The 27,250-nt window shown below is 39.7% G+C and overlaps 2 protein-coding genes across 15 annotated transcripts in view; one reads left to right on the forward strand and one right to left on the reverse strand.

Moving 5' to 3' along the window:
* Positions 1-14,686, forward strand: part of mtmr3 (myotubularin related protein 3) — a 40,396-nt gene extending 25,710 nt beyond the window's left edge. For 3 of the 5 annotated variants that reach the window (XM_041787840.1, XM_041787839.1, XM_041787841.1), the window contains 5 exons: positions 421-1,948; positions 2,063-2,173; positions 2,327-2,415; positions 6,404-6,430; positions 10,271-14,686. In XM_041787840.1, coding sequence (XP_041643774.1) covers positions 421-1,948; positions 2,063-2,173; positions 2,327-2,415; positions 6,404-6,430; positions 10,271-10,442 — 1,927 coding nt within the window. In that variant the 3' untranslated portion in view covers positions 10,443-14,686. The remainder of the gene's footprint in view (positions 1-420; positions 1,949-2,062; positions 2,174-2,326; positions 2,416-6,403; positions 6,431-10,270) is intronic. The other 2 variants (XM_041787843.1, XM_041787844.1) reach the window with 1 other exon arrangement.
* A 1,624-nt stretch (positions 14,687-16,310) lies between these two features.
* LOC121509871 (citron Rho-interacting kinase) overlaps positions 16,311-27,250 on the reverse strand; it is an 85,709-nt gene continuing 74,769 nt past the window's right edge. For all 10 annotated transcript variants that reach the window (XM_041787630.1, XM_041787635.1, XM_041787629.1 and 7 more), the window contains 10 exons: positions 26,174-26,309; positions 24,200-24,339; positions 24,008-24,100; positions 22,621-22,729; positions 22,275-22,403; positions 22,088-22,168; positions 21,926-22,004; positions 21,662-21,835; positions 21,086-21,374; positions 16,311-18,715 (listed from right to left, as the gene is read on the reverse strand). In XM_041787630.1, the coding sequence (XP_041643564.1) occupies positions 18,692-18,715; positions 21,086-21,374; positions 21,662-21,835; positions 21,926-22,004; positions 22,088-22,168; positions 22,275-22,403; positions 22,621-22,729; positions 24,008-24,100; positions 24,200-24,339; positions 26,174-26,309 (1,254 nt within the window). In that variant the 3' untranslated portion in view covers positions 16,311-18,691. The remainder of the gene's footprint in view (positions 18,716-21,085; positions 21,375-21,661; positions 21,836-21,925; positions 22,005-22,087; positions 22,169-22,274; positions 22,404-22,620; positions 22,730-24,007; positions 24,101-24,199; positions 24,340-26,173; positions 26,310-27,250) is intronic.

Raw genomic sequence — 27,250 nt, forward strand, 5'->3', positions numbered from 1 at the left:
CATGACTCATGTAAGATAAACACAGGTTTAGGACTCCCACAGCCAGAGGGGCCCAACTTTTCAGCTACACTGTTTAAGTAACTCTGTTCTGCTCATGTTCATACAGCCATAATAAATACTGTTTGAACCTCAGCTTATCTTTTGTCTCATGACACCAAAACATCACAAAAGAGCAACAGGAAGTTTTACTTTCATGTTGACATAGTTAATAGCAGGCTCTGAGCTAAAGATGCCAGGACAAAACATTTCTCAATTATCATGTTTGAGCTTCATTTTTCTTGTTTTGTTTAAACTGACATTTTTAAACATTTCTGTTATAATTATTTGTGCAGACAGTTTGAGTCATTAAAAGCTAAGGTGGTTATTTTTTTTTGTGAAATCTGCTTAGAGTTCATAATTCTTCTCTTGTTTTCTCCTCAGACGAACAAAGACACGCTCGTTCGACAACTTGCCAAGTGCATGTGAGTTGGGGAACTCTCTAGCTCCTAATCGCCGCTCCAGTGATCCGAGCCTCAATGAGAAATGGCAGGACCACCGACGCTCTCTGGAGCTCAACATGGCGGTGGGGCCTGAGGGAGGGGGAAACCAGGATCAGGAGGTGCGGCCTAATGGAGTGGGGCCTTACCTAGAGGGTGGGGATTCTGAGCTGGATGACAGCCCTCAGCCAAGAGTCACACATGCTGAGCTTGGAGAGGGAGCCTCTGGGAGCTCAGCCGAAACAGCAGAGGAAGCAGAGGAGGCGGAGCTCTCTGTGGCAGTAGGTGTGGCTGAGGGCCAGATGGAGAACATCCTGCAGGAAGCTACTAAGGAGGAGGCGTTAGCAGAGGCTCAGCCAGAGGAAAGTACTGTTGTCACATGTGTCAGTAACTCTGTTGACACAGAGGTGGGGAAAGAAGCACAGGCTGATGAGGATGATCCACATGCTAAGGTCAACAGCACTGACATTCAGTCAGACACATTTGCTAATGGTCACCATCAAGAGAATGGTGATATGGAAGCAGAGGAGGAAGTCCCTCCCCCTCTTCCTGCACAGGAAGCAGAGGAATTGGATGAAGAAGCTGCTGAGGCAACTCAGACAGCAGATGATCTAGAGAAACAGGTTGACAAGAACTCTATTGAAAAAGATGAGCTTTCACATGGAACCAGTGAGTTGTGCTCTGATGAGCCAGATCAGCCTATTGCCCAGAGAACTTTAACTAATGGCTATTTGGACAGGTCACCTGAGGAGCAAGGTGTGGATGAAAAGCCCTGCTCTCAGTCTGAATCTGATCGCAGTGATTCAGAGCAGGTTGATAAGAGAGCCTCCCTAATGGAAAGTTCCACAGAGACTTTAACTGAAGAGGCTTGCAGCAGGCTGGAGCCACCAGCACATTCGCCTATTTGCCCAAGTCGTCAGCCCTGCAGTGAAAGCAGGAGCCATCCTCCTTGCTCCAGGAAAGAGAAAGGACTTGAGACAGGCGAGCAAGGCTTTTTCAGAACTTTAAATGGGAGCAGCAAGCGTCCATCTGTCAGTGCCTTTCAGTCGGTCAGTGGTGACCTCGGCAGGGATGGGCTTTATAATGGTGACAACTCAGAAGGGGAGCCCTGCGGAGGACCTCACTGGGCCAAAGGAAACGGGGAAAGGACCCCACTAAGTCGACAGGTATCTGTGGCAAGCTGCAACTCTCTCATCCTCCATCCACGGGGCAGCTGCTCGCAGCACCGCTGGTGCCATGCTCTGCAGTTGAGAGCTGCAGTTAGCCCTGAGCAGCCGTCCCGCAGCCATCTGGATGATGATGGGCTAACCCTGCACACAGATGCCATCCAGCAGAGACTGAGGCAGATCGAGGCAGGGCATCAGATGGAGGTGGAGACTTTAAAGAAACAGGTTCAAGAGCTGTGGAGCCGTCTGGAGAATCAGCAGCATGTTGGCTCCCACAGGGTCAATGGAGACATAGGAGATGAAGTGGTAGGATGCTGACCACATAAATATGAATCAGACAGACCAACAGATGTGTTGATTACCTGATTTCCACCCACTGTACTCTTTGCGTAAGCCTTTTTTCTGTCTCCTTCTATGCAGACCTCAATGACAGACTCTGAGTACAACCTGGACCCCAACTGTTTGTCACGCTGTAGCACAGAGTTCTTCTCTGAAGCCAGCTGGGAACAGGTGGACAAGCAGGACACTGAGGTGAGCAGCCAAGCAAGGTTAAAATCATTTGGCAGATAACAGCAACGCTTTCAAAGCATTAAGTCCTTTGTAGAAATTGAAGTGGGTAGTGTTTGATATTAGGTGTGTTGATCAGATGAAAATTGTAAGCTAAGATTAGTCTTTGCTTGACAGGTGACTCGTTGGTACCCAGACCATTTGGCAGCCCAGTGTTACGGCTGTGAGAGCAGGTTCTGGCTTGCCACGAGGAAGCATCACTGCAGGTAAGTACTGACGTTCATTTATCCGCAGCACTGAAACCTTTAGTCACTTTCCTACCTGTTAGCCACTCCTGAGAGTGATGTTTCTTTTGTCTGAATTTGCCTGTCCTCTGTCCTGACAGAGCACGTAGCAACTAGATACATAATGACTATGTCCAGATTTAGCCACAGAATCTTTTAGTCTGCACTTAACATTGTTAATGAGATCCAAATTCATCTTGAGCAACCAATTCTGATGGGAATACACTTCCTCTTCTTATATATCACTTTTCTTTTTGCAGAACACTGCTCAAAACCACACTGTTGGCCTTAAAAGTTGCTCATTCATTTATACACAAACGCTTGTATAAAGATGTCAGAACTTCTCCTGTCAGCTCTTTACTATGTAAAATAGGTGACCACTTTGACCTCTTGTAAATGTGTTAAATCTAGGGGTGTAAAAGTATTTGCATACATGACAAATATGATTGAGAAGGGAATCCACACCCCAATCCAGGTGGCAGTAGACCTCATAACTGCAAACTACCAGTAGAAAGTGGATCCACCAGCTTCTTTCGATCTTTTTTTGTGCTGGGAAACTTTGGGTTTGCATGTTTTTTTAGAAACTTGTTAAACATGCTGATGAATATTATACAAAATCACTCTGTGCCAATCACCAGAGCTAGGCTGCAGAAACAAGCTGTCCAACAGCTTATCCCTGTTGTTTTTAAAAGTAGAGAAGGTCAAAGACATTATCAAAGCTTACAAGATATGTTTCAAGGCTATGCATGCTTATACAGCTACAAAGAACCTGGCATCAAGTGTGTGCTCAAGCCTCTTTACAGTGTTCCCTCTGGAGTGTACAGCCACTCTATGGTCGTATACTTTGTTACACAAGCAGTTATGAGCACAAGTTGGCCGCTGCAGTTAAATATCCTAGATTGAGCTATAACTTTAGCTCAACTTAACCGTACATGCACTGACCATTTCACCAAGAACAGAACGACCAACCATAGCGTGTAAGGCTGAAAGTGACTTCGCATTTTATCAACTTAGATTGATCGTACTGAATTTTCCCACAGACTTTTCAATATGAGCCCCTCCTCTGAAAGGCACATATTATACATACAGGCCCATTCTGTTTACTCAATAAAGGGCACTCAAATTATTGATTACACATCCTGACTGTGTAATAGTTTGCGGTTGCGTCATGACAGCCCTCGGTTTAATAATGCATAATTCCAATCATTGTCATTGCTGTTTTTCCTTAGCTTTTGATGATCAGATCAGTTCCTCATGATAAATGACCAAAGTCAAAATACCGTTATTAGGCTTTAATGTTAACCGGCCTGATATCACTATCAGAGCCTCCTCTGATTGGTCTGAAATGGTCAAAAACACAGGAGCAAAGCTTTATAAAAGACCCAAAATACTTTTTTTAAAGTAAGATAGCCTATCTCTTTTGATGAACAAAAATCTCACCTGTTGTATGTTGTTTTTTTCATAGGAAGAAATTTCCCTGATCCTCACCTCAAACAATCACATACAGTTTTGTTTTTCTCTATTTTTTGTCCCTAATTTACTGTTGATAAAGCTGTCTGCTTGTTCTCAGACCACCCTTAGGATTCACTCTGCTCTGAACTCGCTTTATCAATACTGAACAGGAGTCCAAGTTTTAACCAGTCATAACTATCTTTAGCCAGCAGAGGGAAAGATTAGCCAAATTAGGGATAACAAATGTCTTGTGCAGGTACATAATGATGTGAATTTTGTTGTATTTCTTGCTTGCATGCTTAAAAGCAAAGTTTGATGCTCTGTAGTCTCTGTGGTAACTTCAGTGACACACTTGTGTCTGTGTCTGTGAGTTCCCTCTGCTGTGAGCTCAGCTTGTACTGCAACTTTTGGACTTAACCAACTACAGTAGAGAGGGTAACTTAATGCCGAAGGTACAGAGCCTATAAAAAGTATTAACCGCCTTGGATGTACATATTACCTAGGGCTGACAGCTTCCATTCGATTTGTCAGTTGTTTGGTCAAAAAGCTTTTGTTTGACCAAGATCACCCTGGTCGGCGAGTCGCAGCCCTAGTATTTCCCTTTTATTGATTTTATAAATCATTCACTGTCGATGTAATTTGGCTTTTTTGACACAAAAATTTCACAGAAAACATATTTGATGTCAACGTGAAAACAGATTCCTACAAAGTAATGTCAAACAAAAAATATTACGTAAAATAAGTGACAGCAAATATATTCACCCCTTTTAAAGTGACTGATTTAACAGAGGTCCAGCCAGTTGGTGCTAGTAGTCTCACAATTAGTGAAAAGGTCCTATGTCTGGATGGTCCAATCACTGGTTAATCAGTACTCCTGGCTACCACTACACCATGAAGACAAAAGAGCACTTAAAGCAACTCAGAGAAAAGGTTATTGAAAGTTATAAGTCAGAGGATGCACACAAAAAAATTCCAAGGCACTGAACATTCCCCGGAGTTCAGTTACATCCATCAAGAAATAGAAGGAATATGGCACGTGTTAAAATCTGCCTGGATCGACCGTCCTCTAAAACTGAGTAATCGTGCAAGAAAAAGACAAGTGAGAGAGACCACTAAGATACCTGTGACTACTCTGAAGGGGTTACAAGCTTCAGCAGCTGAGATGAGAGAGACTCTGCATACAACTGTTGTTGGGTTCGTCACCAGTCAAAGCTCTATGCAAGAGAAGCAAAGAGAAAGCCAATGTTTATGAAAACTCAGATTAAATCTGGACCAGAGTTCATCAAAAGGCACGTGGGAGACTCCATGGTCAAGTGGAATAAAATTCTTTGGTCTGGTGAGACCAAAATGGTGCTTTTTGGCCACAGACAAAAAGCATCACCACAAACACACCATCCCCACTGTGAGGATGCTTCTTAGCAGCAAACCCTGGAAGGCTTGTAAAGGTAGAGGGTAAAATGAATACAGCAAAATATAAGAAAAAGCTTGAGCAGTTTTGTAAAATAGATTGGAGAAACTTGCAGTGTCCAGATGTGCAAGCCTGATTGCACATCTGGACACAGAGACCCAGATCCAGTCCACACAGACCCAGTGCTGTGATTGCAGCCAATGGTGCATCTTCTAAATTCTGACTTGAAGGGGGTGAACATTCATGCAGTCACTTATTTTGCATAACATATTCAGATTGACTTGACATTACTTTGTAGTAATCTGTTTTATTTTGGCAACAAAGGTTTTCTGTGATATTTTTGTGTCCAAAAAGCCAAGTTATATAAACCCTAACTGATTTTTAAAATCAGTAAAAGGGTAAAACATCCAAGTGGGTGAATACTTTTTATAGGCACAGTACACTACTTAGCTTTCAGTTTTATTGAGGAGAACAGCAGGAGAGAAAGTTTGCTTGTAGTACACAATGTAGGTTCATTTTGGAAAAAAAGAGGGAAATAAAACAGATCCAAAGTCACAGATGTGAGAGAGGAGGAGAATTAAAGGTGTGCTGTGACAGTAAAAGCATTGTTGCATGAATCAGCTGAGAGCTATACTTGAGTAAAAACACAGATACCTTACGAGAAAATGACTTGTGTAGAAGTGTGAGTGATTCATTTTTATTTGAAGTGTGCACGGTGAGATGAACCTGTTTCATTTCTGTGGCATTCTTTCAGCTTCTGGTGTTTCCTTTTCTGTTATCTTTACCTCACATTGCTGCCATCTGCTTTTTATTTCCTTTCCCTTTGTTGCTGGTCAAATCAGTTGAATTATTTTAAATGCTACTATGTATTTACAGTCCCTGTGTGCTTTGCACTGTAGTGACAGATATGACTATTTGTAGTTACTAAACAGAGAGACTCAAACCACAGTTGTGGAGAATTAAAAGTAGAGTATATCATTGTTTCACATTTATCTATGCTACAATTGAATATCTTTAAAAAAAAAACATCACATCTTTAGTTGGAAGCATGTAAGATGTCCTCTGCAGATCAGGAAGTATTCATCCATTGTCTGCCCCTCTCCTCTACAGTGGCAGGGAGCCTGTCCAGGAGGTTTGGTGAGATCCGGCTCCCCTGTCCCCCCACTATCCCACCCTCCACCTTTCACCCCACATTACAGCACTCCTCTCTCTCTAATCCTTATCCCTATACAGCCCTGCTCATCCCCCTTGTTACTGATTGCATCTGGTTTTCTTTATGCTGTTGTGGTTGTTGGTAATTTATCAGGAAAATCTCCCTTTATTTTCTGGGATGCACTGACTCAAACGTCCCTCTTGCAACACTTGTGTCGCTACTTTGCAGTTCATGATTGGCTGTTACTGTGAGCATGGTGCTGTTAATGGCAGAGCTGTGATTGGTCATAGGCTGATTGTTATTTCACCTTTTTGAAGGAAAAAAACATAAAAATTAATCATCCTGCCATAGCACCTCATCCCCACTCCCTGCCCTCCCATCACCCTTGCGCACCCTGGCAGCATGCTTCCACAAAAAAGACCTCTGCATCTCTCACCTAGCAGCAGCACAGCATGTTTCCGAGAGTACTTAGTCCACCTGGCAGCTTAAAAAGGCGTAGAGTAAATAACATTGTTATTTCTGCTCAGGCTAGGTACAGGCAGGTAGACAGGGAAGCTTTGTATGTAAATTTGAGCATTGGTATCCGAAGCCTGGAGTGTTTACTGTTCTCCTGTCTTGTGATAATTTGCTTAAAAGAGATAAAGAATCAGGTTAATAACATTGAGCATGTCATCACTTTTTAACCTAGGAAGTAGTACAGAATATTAGCAGAAATAAGTAGGGAGAGTTGGACCAGACTTGTTGCTCCCAAACATTCTTTCCATCTGCTGTCATACACCCCAGGTGATCAGACTGGAATCAGACGCAGCAACACCAACTAATGAGCAGGTTTCAGGAAAAAGGTTTATGACAGCAATCTTATTTTCACATCTTTAAATGCATACAAACTAGTACAGCCCAACCTAATGTTAGCAAGCTAAAATCATCCCATTGTTTTTTTCTATCATTAAAGACTAGTAAGAGTTTAAGTTAGCCATTTTCTCTCATTTTCTATGACACTATTAAAAGCACATCTGTGAGCCTCACTGTAGGTCTTGGTTCATCTGCAACAGAAAAAGTCATGCAAATTCCCTTCTCTCGCCCCTTTATTGTTGCTAAAACCTCTGGTGCCAAGATGCTGAAATTGCAATAACTACTTAATGACTTGAAGATAATTGAACATGATTACTCATGACTAATAACACCATATGTATGTACATGCAACTGAAACATTTAACACTTTAATTCTAAAACCCTTTGAAGAACAAGGAATAAATTAAGATGTATTAGTCAAAATATATACAAATATACAGATATTTTATTCATTTTATTTTACCTTCGTCCTACATGTAAGAGTTTGGTCGAGACCAGCATTTCTTAACCTTTTCTATGTCAAGGTACCCTTATCAATTTTAAAAGAAAAACTCAAGCTACCTCATCAAAACTGATTCAAAACAAACATTCTGGCCGCCAGAGGATTTGTATATTAAAAGAACCAACAAAATAAATCTCCCAAGAAATCTCTTTATCAATTAAAATGCTTTTATTTTCTTAGAATGGTCATGTAGATCTTACGAACTCACTGATGCATTTGGATATGAAATCTACAACAGGAAGTTGTGCAGACCTGAAAAACACACTGGAAGGCTTTTCTCGGCTTTTTCTCCGGCACGTCCTGAACTGAAAAAGAAAATTGCATGATTCTTGCACTAGCGCACAAGCAACCATACAAAATCCCCAAACAGTAAAACAAGCAACTCTAAAAAACATGACTAGAAAATGTCCCACCAACAGAAAATACATAGAATGTTCATGGGTAAATAAAAATAAACAAACTATGTTTTTGGACAATATGATGACCTGTGTCCAAAATACAAATAAAACGGAAACATTTACCACACATGAAAAAAAACGTTAAACAAATTAGCGTATTATATTTACAAAACTTGTGCACAGGTTTCTCACCAAACCTTGAAAGTCTTGAATTGAACTTGGAAAATTTAGGGCCACAAAATTTCTAAAAAAAAAAAAAGTCTTATTTTTACTTGACAGACCTTGAATTTTACATTTCTCTCTGTCTTTATTTAATTTTGGTTTCTAGCGAACATTCTATGATTTTAATTATTCTTTTTTGTGTATATTCTTGTGAAAAAAAAAGAACATTTACAGCAGTGCAGCATGTACACAACAGTTGTTTCATAAATATTTCCCAGAATGCAGGGTATTTATTGTTGGATGCTCGAAATTTACTGGGTTAGAACCCCCAGACATCCCTCTTATTTTATACAACGCACTAAATCAACCTTGGACTGTCAAGTCCTATAATCTCTGGACTACCAAGTTGCACACTCAAAAATGTGTATAGCCCACTCTAATTTTGACAGGTCAACCCTGAGAAAAGTGGATTTCTCCTTTTTAATAATTACACTGTTTAGAATCAGCTAAACTGATAAATTGTGTTTTGGTCTGACATTTAAGGCCCCAAAAGAGCGGCCTTTGAAAAAGTGAATGGAGTCTGACTGCAGATTGTACATTTCTGACAGCCTCTCTCACTGACCAGTCATCTGAAACACCGCATACCTCAGAAAGAAAGTGCTGTAATTTGCCAGTACAACATATTTCCAGTGTTGGATTTTTTTTCTTTTTCAATCATAGACAAAGTCTGGCAGTTCCAGACTAAGAATCATTTCATAATTAATAGAGAAAAAGGTCAAAGGTTTCATCTGGGATTAAATTATGCATTGATCTGTTTTTGAAGTAGTAAGGCTTATGGTGGCTTGTTTTAGCTAAAGCTAATGTAGCGAAAGCGAGCTATGCAATTAACGTTATTTCATAAGCCAATGTAGCTTAATGAGCTTTAGCAATGTGAGCTTAAGCAAATAAAGCTAAAGCTAAATTATCTACGTAGGCGACAAAGCTTACATAGCTGCTTTGTGAGCATACCTTTTGCTACGTTAGATGCATAGCTCCGTAATCTATTGTTAAGTTAGCTTTAGCAGTATGAGCTTTAGCAACGTGAGCTGTAGCAACATGAGCTTTAGCAAACTTAGCTACATAGGTAACATAGCCAACATAGCTGCTTTGTGAGCAAAGCTTTTGCTACATTAGATACATAGCTCCGTTATCTATTGTTAACTTAGCTTTAGTGACATGAGCTAAATATAAGCTTTAGCAAACCTAGCTAATAGTAATGTAGCTTCCACAGCTGCTTTGTGAGCTTATATTTAGCTCTGTTATCTAGGTAGCTGCATTAGAATGTTTTCATGGTGGACAAGCTTTTTCCTGTAAGCAGACTTTTTAATTGGTTTTATTAAACATTTGTGATCAGGTTTATCTGGTCAGGTTTTTAAGTTACATTTTTGGTATTCTAACCCTTACCTTAATCCTAAACAGAAGTTTATTCGGTTTTATTTAAAAAGTTTTGTGTGTATTTCTTTTCTGAGAAAAAAATGGCATCCCAGATGAACAGTCTGCAAGAGTGGCTGTCAGAGATGAACAGTCTGCAGTCAGACTGTGCTGTGGAAAAATGTATTAATTTTTCTTTGTTTGGGTCTAAAAAGTCTTAAACTTCATTTTTAAAAGTGTGTTGGAACCCTGTCACCCATGTATTTTAGAGACAAATCCTAGTTTTATCACAGTATTTACTTTGATTTAAACCCTCGTTTGAAAGGGAGCCTGCACTTATGCATGTTTGTGATGACAACAGCTTTACATAAACCTTAAAACAGCACAACGCCAGAATGGTGTGAAATAATAAATTAATGTATGCAAAGGAGATGCATGGTAACTGTAGATGTAAAAACACTTTGAGTGTCCAGCATTGACGTGTTTGTGTCTCCTTGCAGGAATTGTGGTAATGTGTTCTGTGCCAGCTGTTGCGACCAGAAGATCCCAGTGCCAAGCCAGCAGCTTTTTGAGCCAAGCCGCGTCTGTAAGACCTGCTACGGGAGCCTTCAGCACAATCCGGCTCCTCTGGACCTGGAGCTGGAGAAACCCATCACAGCCAGCTCCAACTGAGATTCAGAGGACTGGGAAGGGGGGGGGGACTGGCTGATTGCCAGCTGCTGTCAAAGGCACTGCTGAAGAAGAGCACAGGAGCTACACAGAATGTCCCATGTACTTTGTGTGTGTGTGTGGAATTTAATGTGTATATACAGAGGATGTTGTGATGGAGAAGTTTAAAGGCAGGACAGTGTAATACAGAACGCTCTGAATGGTGGATGTGCATAGGGGTGGTGTGTTTGTGTGAGAAAAACAATCACACGTGCATCCGACAGGGGTTTTTGTTGGCAGTGACAGGTCTGCACTCAAAGGCCAGAGGAGTGAGAGTGGACATCCTGGTGCCTTAGACCAGGCAGGCAGAGAAGGTCGTCTCACTGTGTTGCTGAAGTCTCTCGGAGAGCTTTGGTACATTGAAACATTTCCTAAATTCTCTTCTTATGTTTTTGTATCATCATCTCCCTGTTTGGACTTTTTTGTGGAGGACAGCATCATTATACAGGGAAAGAGCTTTACATCTATCTGGATAGCTGATGCTTCTGTTATAGACCAGGGAGTCCCAGGGATCAGTTCACCTAACACCCTGACTTACCTCTTGTATCTAAAAGTTCAGGTTGAATAAAATAGTGAAATTAAAATGAAATATGAAATCTCAGTTCTGGGGTTTCTGCTGCCACTAAAGACAGTGAAGGAAAAGCAAATCAGTGCTTCTCTACTGTTTTTAAGATCAATAAATCAGCAGATTATTTTGGAAGTAGCATTTGGTTGTTTGGGTTGTTGGCCTCATGGTTAGAGTTTTAACTTCTTTTTGTTTTGATAACAAATAGATTCTCAAGATATTTCATTAATGTCAGAAAATGCAGCACTTTTATTTGAGAGGAGCCTGATAGCATAGAAAGGAAGTGATTATTTTTTGATAGATTTACTGCATTTTGACTGTTGGGTATGAAATAGGGATGTAACTGTATTAAAATCTCACGGTAGGTAAATGTTACAATATGTGCAAAAAGGTGCCACAGGTGTGGTTTAGGCCTAAAAAATATACTTTGGCTCCAGCGTGTTTACTAACCTTCTTAAACCTTCGTTGTCCAGCGCTGAAAATAGCTGTAGGTCTTTGTTGATATATTTGCTGATACACCTTGTGGTCTGTTGTGAGATCTTGTACTGCTTTGGGAAGTGGGATTATGAATGCTTCCTTAAGAGACTTTTGACCTGGATCAGATTCTACTCCTCCCATATTCATGAATCTTTACGATTGAGGATTTGCAAAGTGGCTCCTCGTGTTACTCGTTTTCCCCACCAAGTGTGTCACTGCAGTCTGCATATTGATTTTTTTTTTCTGTCACCTTTTCTACTTTCTCGTTTCTTGTCACCAGGAAACCAAATTTCCTCCACCATTTAAAAATCGCTGGAGCCTCCACCATCTCAATCTCAAAATGGTGTCACTCAGTTTTCCATCACCACTCATAGCATCCACCATTTTCGGGCTATTAGATCAAGCCAGTGAGTGGTGCGCAAAGAGTGGAGGGCCGATGGTAACTGTAGCTCCCACTTTCCTTCACTCTGCTATGCTAAAAAAAGCTACACTTTTTGCCCTGCCGTTTGAAACAGTTGCACGTCCACAACGACACTGAGGCGCTTCTATTACCGTGATATTAACAATACCGTTACACCCCTAGTATGAAATGTTGTCTGGATTTGGAAAGAGAGATCAGTTTAAATATTAGTTAAAATGATTACAAAAGAGTTGTGCGTATCCTAGTAGGTGCTTAGTATTGGTTTAGCTCCACAAATTCTGGATTGTTCAGTTGTTACTGTGCAAGTCAAAATTACAATATATAGGTTTTGTATTGTTTATTTCATTTGGTCTTTAGGTGAACTGATCCTTTAATATGCCTGTGCTGAATCACAACTAAACATCATCTTTGTCATCAAGTATTAAATCAGCTTTCGAGAGTAGAACACCCTTGTAGGTTAGTATGTACTGAGGTCGTCCCAATGTTTGATACTTTTTGATACCACAAGCTTTAAAAAATATCTGTTATTTTTATGTTCAGTAGTGCTCTAAAGTGTCAAAGCTATGAAAGAAAAAACATCTTCTATTCAAAGCTGCAAGCAGAGATAAAGAGACTACACACAGCAGTGGACCATTAATGTTAACAAGAGAGAACAAGCAGCTCTAATTACAAACCAAACCAGTGACACACAGAAATAAGATACTATTTTCTGATTATTTCACTGTGGTTATGCTTAGAAACCAAATCAACATCTCAACACAAATGCGCAGGAAGGTGTATGGTTCTTCATTTCATAGCTGCTACTAAAAATATGTCTCTTCCTGCCCTCATAGTCATAGTCTTGAAATATGTCTAAGAGTTTTATTCACAAGTTGGCAGTCAAGTTTCATTAAGGCCTTTTAACATCTCATAAAGATGCAGATGTTAACTTTAGTGTCTACTGCCAACAGAAAGAAAGTGTAGGAGAGAGAGATGGGAATGTTAACTCCAAACCTGTGGACCTTTGACTGAGCTTTGCACACATTAATGCCCATTAATTGTCCTAGTTAAAGGGCTGGGCTGTCAAGATTAATTCTTGTCAATTATGATTAATCACGGTCCACAATTAGTGCACAATTTTTGTTTTAAAATCATGATTAATCACATGATTAATTGCCTCTTTCAACACACTTTGGCTAGGCTCTCAACATCTCTCTGCAGCCACAGTGATGTTGAATTAGTCCACCACTGCTCCTTGATGTCTCATTTCCCTTTAGAAACTCACTGACAGCTCAGTGGACAAGTCAGAACCTTGTGTTATAGATAATTTTCTCTTTACTCCCCTTATATCCTTTTCAATCAGTGACAAGTTCCTTTTTCTGTGGTTAAGTTCATGTCATAATCTTTGCCTTAAAGAGCAGGTCTGTATCCAACAGGAAGTTGTTGACCTTTAGTTGAAGACAGTAGAAAAATTCAAAGTGATACAATAACAGTTTAAAATGCAATGTAGTGGATTTTAAAATGTGATTAAAAGGGTGCGATTATTCATGATTGACTACAGAAATTCTTAGATTAATTGCGATTAAAATTAACGATCTCTCTCTCTGCACTACTGATGATAATTCAGACATAAATACTGCTGTGGTATCAAAACAGGTATCGATATTGGATTTTTACTAATTTACCAGGATGCAAAATTCTGGTATGGACAACTCTAGTATGTAAGTAAATTGAAAACAATCAGCTCAGAATCTGTGTTTAAAGCAGAGATTCAGCCCTGATTGCTGTCAGGACGCCTGATTGTCTGCACTCTAGGTTGTTTTTCTGTCACCTTCCTTTTTGATTTCTTTTCTTACTGACGCACAGGGAAGTGATACCCTTCTACTTTCAGACCAGTCACCCCTGTGAGTCTTTTATCAAGATGTAAAAAAGTCTTTAACAAGACCAGGGATCAGCTGATGATCACTCAGCTTTGCTGCCCTGACAGTCTGTTATTACTGCTCCGCTGGGAGCTTACACTGATGTGTGCTGCCATTGTCAGTTTGTGTTAGACAGCAGATGAGCTGAAGATTGTTTGTGCTTGTGTGTAATCTCTCCGTTTAGCCACAGCGTCATGCCCTTCACTCTCAACAGCCCCTTTTTTACTATATTTACCCAGCAGGCACTGGGAGCTGGATATTTCCTTTAATTTTCAGTACAGTGGACTCCATAAGTGAGATTGAGAATTCAACACTTTAGAACTTCCATGTTTTGGTTTTTTTTGAAGGTGATTATTGACCTCACTTGTGATCTCCACTTTGATTGGCTGTTACATGGAGGAAAGCAGTGGCAGCAGAAAGGGCTCTTGAAATTTTCTAAAGTTTAAAACTTCAAATAGGAAATAATTAGAGAGCTTCTCTGAGACACCCGCTCTGCCTAAATCCCATTCAATGACCTCCTGCACACACAAACATTTTTTTTGTAAAAGAAATGAATGAGATAATATATTCAGATACTATATATCATTAAAGAAAATGTTTAGAATGATTCAATAGTGGCTCACTTAATTAGTCACCAAAAAGCTTTTTCACTCTTTGTTTTCTTATGTAAGTAATTGCTGAAAGAAACATATATTTTGCAGCCTGTTGAAGATAACAGGCGTGTTTTTTTTTTAAATATAGAAGCAGGGTGTCCTGTTTTGATGCTGCAGTGGTTTTCCCTTTCAAATGCGATTATTAATTTTATTTATTAAGGTGTTATTCTAGAATTGCTGTCAAAACCTTCAGACAATTCAATTGCCACAGGATAATCAGTGTTCATGAGACAGGAAATGAGCTAAAGTTTCAATCTTCAGCTACACTTTTTCTCAATGTTTCTCTCAGCTGATCACAGCAGGGACACTGATGCACTGAGACAAGAGTGGTCCGACACAACACAGCACTCACTCTAACATGCAAACATTACTCCATTCAATCCCATCCACAAACACTACCTCTACTTTGTAGAAAAACCATCAAACACACTTTTGACTCTGAGCTCATCAGTCCCTAAGTGGCTCTTCCTTTTTAGATTCACATTAAGAATAGCCTTTGTTGTTGTCTTTAAACATCTTGTTTTCTCTAAATGTCAGCTGGTACAAAAAAAAAAGAAACAGGACCCAATGGCAGAGCTTGGTTTTCATCATCTTAGTTTGTGACTGCGTTTTTTTAATTCCACATCATATAGTTAGTATGTTAGCAGAAGGGCCCGTTTGTCATTCAGCAGTAAGGCAGAGTTTGACTATCAGGAGAAATGCATCAATGTGAGTGTGATTTACCAACCAATCAAACTGGAACTGTATCTCTGAAATTGTTTTCTTTACATTTTCTGTTGGATTAAATGTTCTAGAATCAGCAGATGACTGAAGCGTGCAGTGGTGCCGCTGTTTCACCAGAACAAGTGTGTCACTGCCCTCCTGCTGCTCTTCCTGTGCTGAAATTGTTTATTTAACAGCCCCGTTTTTACTCTTTCAAACAGAAAATGTTGTTACAGATGGAGTAGTTTTGATTTATTTAAAAATGTTAAAAACACTTGAACAAGCATTGCCACTGCAAGAGTGGTAAAACTGCCCAAACATGCATTCCTTTCAGCAGCCGTTTTTATTTGGGTTTTAAGCCACATTAAGCTCCTTTACAAGTTTTACAATCCAGATCTTTTTTTTTCTGCAAAGACTCACTGATTTGCTGTCAGTAATTTGAATTGATTTGCGAGACTGACTGCAGAGTGTTCATAAAGTATTCAGACCCCGCCCACTTTTTTCATTTTCAAGCTGCAGCCTGATGCCACAGTCAAAAAAACTTAATTTTTATTCTCATGAATCTACACTCAGTGCCCTATCATGACAAACAGAATTTGTCATGATAGGTTCCTCCAGTTTCTCTGGATAATTGCTGAGATGTTTTCTCCACCTTTCCTGGAGTCCACCTGTGGTAAATCAAATTATTTGGACATGATTTGGAAAGGCATACCCCTCTCTATAGAAGGCATCACAGCTGACAATGCATATCAGTGCAAAAACCAAACCATGAGGTCAAAGGAACAGCAGAGCTCGTTGTTGCCCGGCACAGATCTGGGGAAGGCTACAGAACATTTTCTGCTGCACTGAAGGTGCCCAAGAGCACAGTGCCAAGAACCTGATGGTCACTGACTGACCTCTAAGAGATCTTGTCCTTGTGGAACTTTGTCCCATCTCCACACAAGATCTCTGGAGCTCAGTCAGGGTGACCATCAGGTTCTTTGCCACCTCTCTTACTAAGATCTTTCTCCCCTGATTGCTCAATTTGGCAATCAGCTTGTCATTGTCAGCTGTGAGGCCTTCTATAGGGAGGCGCCTTTGCAAATTATGTCCAATCAATTTAATTTACCACAGGTGGGCTCCAAGCAAGGTGTAGGAACCTGAGCTAAATTTAAAGCATTTTTGCAAAAGGCCTGAGTATCAATGTGATATTTCAGGTTTTTATTTTTAATAGATTTTTAGTGTAGCTTAATGTGAATAAAAAGGATTTTTCTATAGCAGCGTCAGGATGCAACATAACAAAACTGAAAAAAGTGAGGGGGTCTAAACACTTTATGAATGCTCTGTATTTTTCTAATGCTCTTCTGACCTGTAATCCTAATTCAGCACTCCTAAATTAACAGATTATCCATTCCAAGGCTTCATACTGCTCCCAAATGTCTATAACCAAGTGTTAAAAGACAATATTTGCCAACTGTTCATTTTTCTCTTGATACAGATCAGATCAATTTACAAAAGAGAGATGTCTTAGAACTTAGAAACACTGACAGCAGGCAGCATGAGCTTTTTCCCTTTTTTTCCACCATCACAGGCATGCAGGCCATCGAGCTTGTCTTGTTCACCAATCCATGAATGTGAATTGTCAAAAATAATAAAACTGGCTAATTTTTGCACATGAAGTAGACACTGCCACTGAGTGCATCACAATAAAGCTGAAAGTGTGCTGTGCTATTCAGTATTGTAATGAGCATTATGCTTGTGTAAGGGTGGGGTAACATGGTGAATAGGTAACTAACACATTTTGCCAGGATGATCCCTTGCTTTGTTTTTTTTTTTTTTTTTTTGGCCCTTACTAAGGAGATCCCTTGGTCTTCATTTGTCTTCACTCACACTGATGCTTGCCATCAGAGGTGTCACTGCAGCGGCCCAGTAATCACTCGACATGCATGTGTTTGTGTGAATGCATTGAGCTGTTAAGTTGTGTATGAGAGAAAGAGTGTATGAATGTGTCTCTTGGTGGAGACTGGTGCCAAGCAGATTTATTACGGGTCTCTCACAAAGGGATCACTCATGCTTTTGTTTGATTTCCTCCTTTTTTTCCTTTCTGTTTGATAAGCACTTTGACCCCTCTTATGTCTGTCAGAAGAGTGTGTAGCTGTACATAGCAATTTCCTGTAACAACAAGTGCTCCTTGTTCAGTCTGAATATTTTTTGTTGGATTTACTTTAAAAGAGCATTACAATGTTGTAGAATTAAAGAAATAAACTAGCTAAACCTTCTGTGTTGTCTGCTAGCAGCACCTGCTCTCACTGATTGACCTGGGATGCAGAAAGAAGAAAACAGCCAGACACTTCAATCATGTTTAATGCATGTACTGTTATACAGCTCTAAAAATCAAGAAAATCTTAAATCACTGTCTTACATCAATGTCTACTTATTGTAAGCAAATTCAAGTGAATATATGACAGAAAAAAACAACCAATAGAGAGAATCAAGATCAAAAAGCGACAAGTGCTGCTCTTAGTTAGTCATGCTCACTGATGTGACGAATGGAGGTGATCTTACTGGCTCTAAAGAAACAATACTAGAAAGTAACAACCCCTGACAACTACTAGACTTCATAATCACCGCACAGAAACAGGACATCTGTACCATAACTAGCAGCAGTGGCGGACTTGGAGGAAGTTGAAGCGGCATCAGCCAGCCTGACTGCACAACGTCCAGCATCAGAGGCAGAGCTGCAAGTCTCTTGATCTTAAATTTGCTTAAAACAACACAAGGAACACTTGGAGCTAAACATTGCTTAATAATTGTTTTACAAACTATGGCTGGGCGACAACTTTCAATAAAGCAATCATATGCAATTATATATCAAAGGCTTTATAGTCAAGAGGACCACAGATTTGATCCAAAGCAAGAAGACTGGTTGTATAACAAGATCATGTTTTTACTCCTGTTCAAATCCAATCTCATGTGCAAAGTGTTGCCGCCATAGACATCTTTCTCATCAGAACTCCTTTGATTACTTAAACATCAGTTTGATTCCCTGCACCTTACGTGATTCCATTAGATTCCAGTGATATACTCCGAACCAACTATGTCAAGAATCTCCCTGCAACATCTTTAGAAACTCTTTTTAAAAAAAATAGACATGGCTTCACCAGCCGACTATTCCCATTATCTATAAAAACTCACACAGCAATATATACAACTTTGTTTATATCTTATAAAGTAGATTCTATCGATCAGTAGATCAGCAAAGGTTCCCTGCCAACAAATCTACCGTGGGATCTCTCCCAAGAAAGCACAAGTCAGAAAATAGGATTGTCACAGGAGATGTCTCCCAGTGCAAGTTTATGGGTGAAACAAACTCAAATTGCTCTATGTACAGGCGATGTGGCCAACAGCCTGAGTGATGGTGGTGTGTGTGCCTGTGTGGAAGTGTGTGTGCTTGCACTCAGAGTGGATCGAGGATTTCCAAAGGTTCTCTTCAACCTCATGTCCTGAACGACCTGGACTCACACTGATGACTGATCCCACACCTGTAAGATGAAAATAACAGGTTTTAGTCAATTTATCAACAGCTGCCAACATTTCCAATTAGACTTTCTTAGTTTTTTGAATTGCTAAGAAAAATTTCTCAAACTCTTCCTTTTCAAGCTATTTTTACAAAATCTTTGATTCTGTGGTCAAATTCAAACAATCACATCCTCCATCTTCTACACCCCTTATCCTGTTTGGGGGTGCAGGGGGCTGGAGCCTATCCCAGCTATCACTGGGTGAGAGGCCAGGTACACCCTGGATTGGTCGCCAGTCAATCACAGGGTTGACATATAGAGACAAACAACCAGGCATGCTCACACCTACATCCAATTTAGAGCCACCAATTAACCTAACGAGCATGTCTGTGGTGGGAGGAAGCTGGAGTACATAGAGAGAACCCACACACTGGAAGAACATGCAAACTCCACCCAGAAAGGCCCTGGAGTGAACCAGGGATCTTCTCACTGTGGAGCAACAGCGCTGACCTCTGTGCTGCCACACAGCACAATCAGATCCAAACAGCTTTAACTGAGTTCAGAATCAAACTCTGTTCTCACATCAAAAAAAGCAGTCAGAAAAAAAATACAAAGCAAAATAGAAATCACTGTGGTCAATGATCGCTCCAGGAAAAAGTTAATTTCGAGACAGTAATAAGACAGCAAATAAGGAGTTAAATGTTTGAGTTAAATTTTCTAAAAATTGATGTTTTAAGGACAAAATCTTTTGCAGATCTGAGAGGTGAATATGGGAGAAGTCAACTGCTCCACACTTTTTTAAAATATATTTTTAGGCTTTTTGTGGCTTTATTTATTGAGTCGGACAGTGGATAGAGTCAGAAAATAGAATGAGAGAGTGGGGGAGAGACGTGGAGGAAAGAAGCCACCTGCATACATGGGGCACAACCTAACCACAAGGCCATCTGTGCCCCACTCCAGCACACTTCTGGGGCACAATTCAAAGATTTGTTGCATTTTAAATTTCTGCATTACTCAGACATTCATCTGTCTGATTCATTACAGCAAACACCAGATACCAGATCTATTTCTGCTTTTGGTTGCTTGTTTTTTCTCCCCTAAAGAAATATTTACAGTTCAGTCATAGTTTACATGTCTGATAACAGTGAGTGATTTTTAATCACCTATTGTCATTCAAGGAGAAGTAACTTTATCTATCACTGTTACTGTAGCACTTTAAGACCTGCAGGAGCGCCAGCGGGTAGAAATGCAACCAAATGAGATGGAGCAATAATTTTTTTTGCATATAAAACCGTAGGAGTAACTCTAACATGTCACACATTCAATGTGTCCCAGAGAGTTTCCTTCCAGAAATATCCCTCCTTCTTTTGCAGAAATATAGAAAAAGCACACATAAAACAATATACTATAAAATAATGCAGACCACTGCCTTTCAAAGCTACTTTTCGTGTACGTGATGGTGTATGATGACGTTTTGTCTGCACGAATTGCGTTGTTTTCTTGCAGGTCCCGTGATGCACTTGTTATTGATTCAGCATGGTCTTCTGCAAACACATGGATGCTCAAAAATACCTGGCACACAGAAATTTGATTGCACTACTGTAAATAGTTTATTTTTTGTAAACATGATGTCTTTGCTAATTGAGCCTAATTTAATTTTATCTTCATTTTTGCCTTCTATGGTAGGTCATATAGGGTTAATTTCATCAAATATTTCTAGGGGTAGACAATATTGGATTTTTACCTTTATCTGACATGCTGATATTTACAAATTAACTTTAGCCAATGCCAGTGATGAATAAAGGAAAATACTTGGGTGTGTTGGTTAAGACTAAAACTCCACTAACATTCTGCATCACATGTTTAAAGAGTGAGATTGTGTTTAGAGTAAATTAGTTTTGCAAAATTGTGTCTAACCAAGAAAAGTGTTAAAGGTTTACCAACAGGGGAGCTGAGTAGATAAATGAGTTTAGGCATCTGATCATGCAGGTGCACACATAGACATCAAAGGGGGCTTGAGCCCCTGCCCTTTTATAGTCCTTGAGATAAAATGCCCCTTTTCTTTGGTGTGTTGTTTTTGCAAAGGTTCTGAATACTTATGTCAATGTGATATTTCAAGTTTTTTTTTTTAATAAATTTGCAAAATTTATAAGGGAAGATTATTACTATTATTACTGAGAGATTATTACTATTACTAAGAGAAGATTAATGAGATTAAAATGTTTTTTTAATTGGCTGTAGCATCAGGCTGCAACATAAAACTGAAACAATGAAGGGGGCCTGAATACACTGTGTATATCTGCTCTCTATTTTGTGAAAACTTCATGTTTGTTTTTCCTTTTAGTCAGTGGCATAATTATAAACTACCAAGCCACCAGAAGATGCTGGCTCTACCTTGTTAACAGGGGCGAGCTGTGTTCGGACAGACCCTGCATGGAGTCGGGTGCTATCCCCAAATCTCCCCGGAGACCTCTCCCTTCGACTGTCAAGCACTCTGCCCGGGGACTTCTCCCTGTCCAGCGGTCGGGCAGGAGATTTGTCCCGTCTAAACTCGGTGCGGCCCTCACGGTAACGGTGTGGAGTGCTAGGCTCTCGGTGGAGGCCGTCATGGCTGCCAGGGCCCGAGGTCAAACGCTTGGTGATGTGCTCTGAGTACGTTGGCGGGCCTCGCTTACTGGGACTACTGCAGAAACACATCAGACAGCGGCAGCAGGAGTTTACATGTCTGAAAGTCTTATAAAAAGTTTTAAAGAAACATGAGGAAGATTTGATTGATTCCCAGCAGATGGCACTGTTTCACCTTTTACTAACAATTCCAGATTAGTGACGTTTTCATGCAGCACATTGAGCTTACAGGTCATACTTGTAGGTGTTCAAGTGCTTTTAATCCACCTCCACATTATAATATAAATACTGCATTTTTTTCTCTGTGCACTTTTTTTTTTTAACTGAAAAATGAAGGTAGCTGACCCTCTGCTGGAGCCGGTCCTCTGTAGCTCTCTAGACTCTCTAATCAGACTCCCCTTACAGCAGATGACCCGCAGTTTGTTCTGGTAGGAGGAGGCCAAGTAAATGGCCCCGGAGGAGATGGCTGGGCCCAGGTAGCGAGGGTTGGGGATGTCCAAGTGGGCCAGGACTGTTGGACTGGGAGCACAGACAGTGATGTAGTAAATGTGGCTGAACACCAAAGTCAGAATTTTCCAGATTTTTTCTAAGGAAGCCCATGTATCTCACCAGAGAGAAGCATGCCCCTGAACCTCAATGACATCCAGTGAGTTGAAGTAGGTGACAAACAGGTAGGGTTCTCTGTAGGCTGGTCCAGTGAAGAATTAGATGTCAGTATATGAAACTGTATTGAAGTGGCATAAAGCAGCCGGAGCCAAGAAGTGTATTTACCAAAGGAGAGAGGCAGACGGCTCCATTTGATGTCGTCAGTGCGGCTTCTTCGGCCATACATGTCCACAAACACTCCAAACTCTGTCAAATTAAAAAAAAAAACAATGATGTAAAAACAGATCTGTTTCAGCCTTTAAATTTAATTATTATTCTTCTGTGATTGCTCAAAGTTATAGTTCAAACACACCATGAAAGCAGAGCAGGTACTCCTCCTTCTGCATGCTGCTGGCCACCTGCATGATGGCGATGGGAAAACTGTGGGACGAGGCTGCAAACACCGCTGAGGCAAGGGACATGTCGTTCTTGTCTAGGAACTCTGGAAAATTGAGAAATTAGAAGATCTTTCAAATCCAATAAAGTTTTGCAAACAGACATTTCATGCTTTGTACACCACAGTCAGAGGGGAACTAAATAAAGGTTTTTATGCAACCTGAATATCCCCCCCATCATCTGTGTAAATGCCAGGACACTTCTACTAGATTTCAACTCTGTAAAAATTTGACTGTCTAAACCACGCTGACATATTTCCTTACCTTCAAGCACAAACTGCTTCATCTCAATCTCATAGAACTTGTTGGTGCCAATGATGATGCTGTAGCTGGTCAGGTGGATGCAGCTACACGGCTCCAGAGTTTCAATTTCCTAAGAGACAAAAAAATAAGATTGTGAATATACTACTGTAAATATTCTCTGTACATCTTGCTATTTCTTCATTTCTTCTGGCAGATCATCCAAAAACAGTGCAAATAAAGACAAAGGAATCACCTCCTTGGATGTTTTATCCTTGTATTTATTTTATAAAGAAATTATGGCCAATATAATTCAGCTTTTATGGCAAAAAACTCCTAAATGTCAAAAAGAGTCTGTCTCATCTCAGTTTGCTGAAGCTTGTAACTCCTTCAGAGTAGTCATAGATATCTTGGTGGCCTCTCTCACTCGTCTCCTTCTTGCACGGTCACTCAGTTTGTGAGGGCAGCCTGATCTAGGCAGATTTATACATGTACCATATTCCTTCCATATCTTCAGGGTGGATTTAACTGAACTCCGAGGGATGTTCAGTGCCTTGGAATTATTTTGTATCCATCCCCTGACTAATACTTTTCAATAAAATTTTCTCTGAGTTGTTTGGACTGTTCTTTTGTCTTTGTGGTGTAATGGTTGCCAGGAGTACTGATTAACCAGTGACTGGACCTTGTTGACAATGACATTACATTGTAGAAATCTGTTTTCACTTTGATATTAAAGAGGTTTGTCATACATTTTTGGTCAAAAAAGCCAAATTATACTGACCATGGTTGACTTATAAAACCAACAAAAGAGTAAAACCTCCAATGGGGTTAATACTTTTTATAGGCGCTATAAGTGATGTAAAATTTAAAGGGAACAACAGCTCAATATTTTTCCAGAACTGCTGTACAGTTCTGGAACATATACATATGTTTTTGTAATTTAGGAGTGATAAAATAGCAAGCATGGTTTTTCCAACCAATTTCACACCAGTACATAGAAAAACAAGTTGTAAAGATAATTTCTAGCATATTTTAACAATGTTTAATTCCATGTCCTCTCCCAACTTATTCTGACATAATTTGGGGTAATTCTTTCGACCTTTTGTAAATTTGGAAATTATCAAATTACTTGTACCTTTATATGCCTTAATAATTAAATGTACACTATTCAAGTTTAAAAGGAGGAAAATATAAATCATCAGGTAAAAGAAACACAGCACATATTCATTTTTCATCTTTTCAACAATTTTCTTAACTCAACAGAGGCAACTTTTTCATCTTCTCATCTTTAATTCTTCAAAACTCAAAAAGGTTTGGAGGGCCCAGGGCAACCAAACCTCCCCAAGTCATATACCTCCCCTCAGGGTCACGCCCCACAGTTTGAGAACCATTGCTGTAGTGTTATACCTACCTTACGAATACAGTACTTGTTGAGATTATCATTGTAGCGTAGAATGGTTATCTTGTTTGGCATTGCAGCACATATACAAGGCCCATTATCTATCTGTAAAACATAAACATCACCTCAGTTAACAAAGACAGTTTATGGAATTATAACAAACAAGAAATCCTTTTAAAATGTATAAAAGAGAGGAAGACCTACTCTCCCTGCAGAAAACAAATGGCAGCCCTTCACAGTCTCAAAGATGTATGGGGCCAGCTCAGACTGGCTGGGTAGGTGGGACTGTGCAAGGGACTGCTTAACTCTCTTAATCTCCACCAGGCACAAAGCCCTCTCGTCTCCTGTAGCACAGAAAAAAAAAGAGAGAGAAAAGTGAAAGAGAGAGAGAGAGAGTTTTAACAGTTAGTGACAGAATGTACTTTCTTAAATTACTACAGGTTGTATTTATTATAAGTAACTTTCCAATAACTGCTATAATACAAATGTAGCCTTTTGAAGTTTTAATGATGTATCTAATCTTAAACACATCACTACTGCCTTTTGTGGTTTGTTGGCTTGTTTTGGAGCAGGAGTTTCCTGGGGGGTTTGATCCCCAGCTCCTGCAGTCCATGAGAAAGATACCTCACCTTTCATAGGAGACTCATTGAAATACTTGCAAATTCCTAATTTAAATCCTAGGATATGATTGGGTGACACCCCAAGACTTTTTTTTTTTTTTTAATTTTGTCACATATATATTTCCTTCATTGTTATAGTAAAATCAAATCAAAATCAAGGTCAACCAAGTGACCATATACAGTTCATTGCCCATTTATGGTTAAAAAAAACTGTGTATGTGTAGGTGTATGCATATTTATATTTTGGACAATGAGCACATATAAACTCAAATTTGTATTTACTTACATATTAAAAAGTTATTTGAATACAAAATATTTATTTTATACATTATTATTTTTGAGGCACTGAAACCTTCAGAAGAGAACTGACATGCTGCTTCTCCATAAAACTTGGGACATGGGGCAGGAACAGAGACAGGTCAGACCTCACAGGGTCATCTAGGATAACTGCAGTGAATTCTGACAGATTTAGAGACATTAGTATTAGTGAGGCTGACTTTAGATTCTGACCTCTTTTGTTGGCATGACATGACTGGTTTCAAACTACTGTATAAATAATGATGGTACCAACAGTTTAATCTCATAATTCCAACAGGAAACATTAAAAAAAACATTAATATTGAGTTACTAAGTGAATTCTAGTAAATTTTATAAAGATCACATCAGAAACATAATGGATTTATGTCATTTAAGTAGAATAATAATAGAATGTTGTTAAACTTCGAAAAAATCAAAGACCAAAAATCACACCTACTTTACTATTTATACTATGGAAATTCCTATTACTAAGTAAAATTTACCACTATATCACAATCTAACGACACTATATGGTATTATTATCCTACATTATGAGTTATTTTCAATATAATACCCTCAGTATGGTTGCTAGATGAAATGGGCATATGTCTTAATACAGAATACATTTTACATCCCTAAACAGGTGTATGTCCAAATATAGTTCCCCCATTTTTCACACTAAAATTTCAGTAATTGCTAGAAATCCTACACAAACAAAAACCTATCATGATATGTAGCACTACTATTTACTATTATCATTTGTGAGTTTTACCACCTTATCACGGTTAGTTATGATTTTAGGGCTATTTGTTTGGGACCAAAAGAGACATAAAACTGCATTTCACAAGTTTTGGAGGCAACAGGAAATGTGAGATGCACTGAGGCACTGCTGATTGGTTAGATGCTGATGTCACTTTCCATTACTGATCTCCACTGATTGGCTGACAAAAATCATTCCGGTTCTTCTGTTGCTTTGAGGAGCGCAGATGGCCTAGCAGTTAGGTTGTTCCCCATGTACACAGGTGAGCAGGGTTTGAGTTGGACATGTGGCTCCTATTCAGCATGTAATTCCCCTCTCTCTCATTCCTGTTTGCATCTCTATCTGTTGTCCTCCTCTACAGATAAAAGCCCCATAATACATTTTTGAGTAGTCAGATGACTGGAAAGGTGCTACTGGACTCAAGTCCTCAATACATTTGAGACTAGACTGAAACCCTGCTGTCCAGGTGACAGCTATCTACTGAAAAGCTGGACATCTCACCAACGATCATCAGTAGTTTCTCCTGCTCTTTGATGATGTGGATCTGAAAAACTGACCCCAGGCCAGGGATGTGAGTCAGAGAGTTCTTGATAACATTCAGGGCATAAAGACCTTCTTCAGAGCCCACCAGAACTATCTGCAGCACAGGAAGAAAAAACAGTGATCAACAGAATTACTAAAGTGACACAGACAGATCTGGAGCAACATGCAGCATTTCATGGCAGCCAGCCCTGAGAATCTGCTCTGTGCTTCCTGTCCCCTCATAAATTAAAATGATCATCATAGCACAACAGCTGTTTTGTACAAAGGTCTTTCTGAATGTCTTAATAAGCAGATTCATTACTTATGCATGAGTAAAACTGCTTACTGTGTAATAGATGTGACCCCAAAATAGTCGAATATTTTGCAGTTCATTCAAAGGAGCCAAAATCGACTGCCAATCTTAAAGTCGCACACCTGCTCATGAAAAAAGGATCACTCCTCTTTGGCTATATCAGGGTGCTAAATGTGTAACTGTACACAGATTCTCCTGTTTACTTCACATAAATCATGACTCATCCTATCTTGGTATAAATATCTACTTATTAATACTTATTATGCACAATTCTGAACTCATGTTCTTTTAATCAATCTACTCTGAGATAAAACGACATAATGAAACTAAACTATTAAACTCATGATGTCTCCAAGCTGGTACATATTTGTTATTCATAGGCGGTTTGGTGTATTTCTATTTATACAGTCCAAAATGCTTTTTATTCTAGTTTGTGTTGCCATTACACTGCACTTCACAGCCAAGGAACAAAAGTTGATTTCATGTAGATTTGAAAGAATCCTTTCTCTCATAATGTTTATTCCAAATTTCCTTTGATTTATATTATCAAGAGGCAATCAGGCTGTGACACTGCTGGGGTTGCTCTGATAGTAGCCTTCACCTTGTCTGTACTCTTGAGTCTGGTGTCTCTCATCTTCCTCTTGTAGCCCATTTCCTGGACCTATCTGTGTGGTGGCTCTTCATCCACTGACTCCAGCCTCAGCCCATCCCTTGTGAAGCTCCCCTAAGGTCTGAGGAGGCTG

Source organism: Cheilinus undulatus, linkage group 5 (assembly GCF_018320785.1).
Source record: "Cheilinus undulatus linkage group 5, ASM1832078v1, whole genome shotgun sequence".
In the NCBI taxonomy this organism is placed as follows: Eukaryota; Metazoa; Chordata; class Actinopteri; order Labriformes; family Labridae; genus Cheilinus; species Cheilinus undulatus.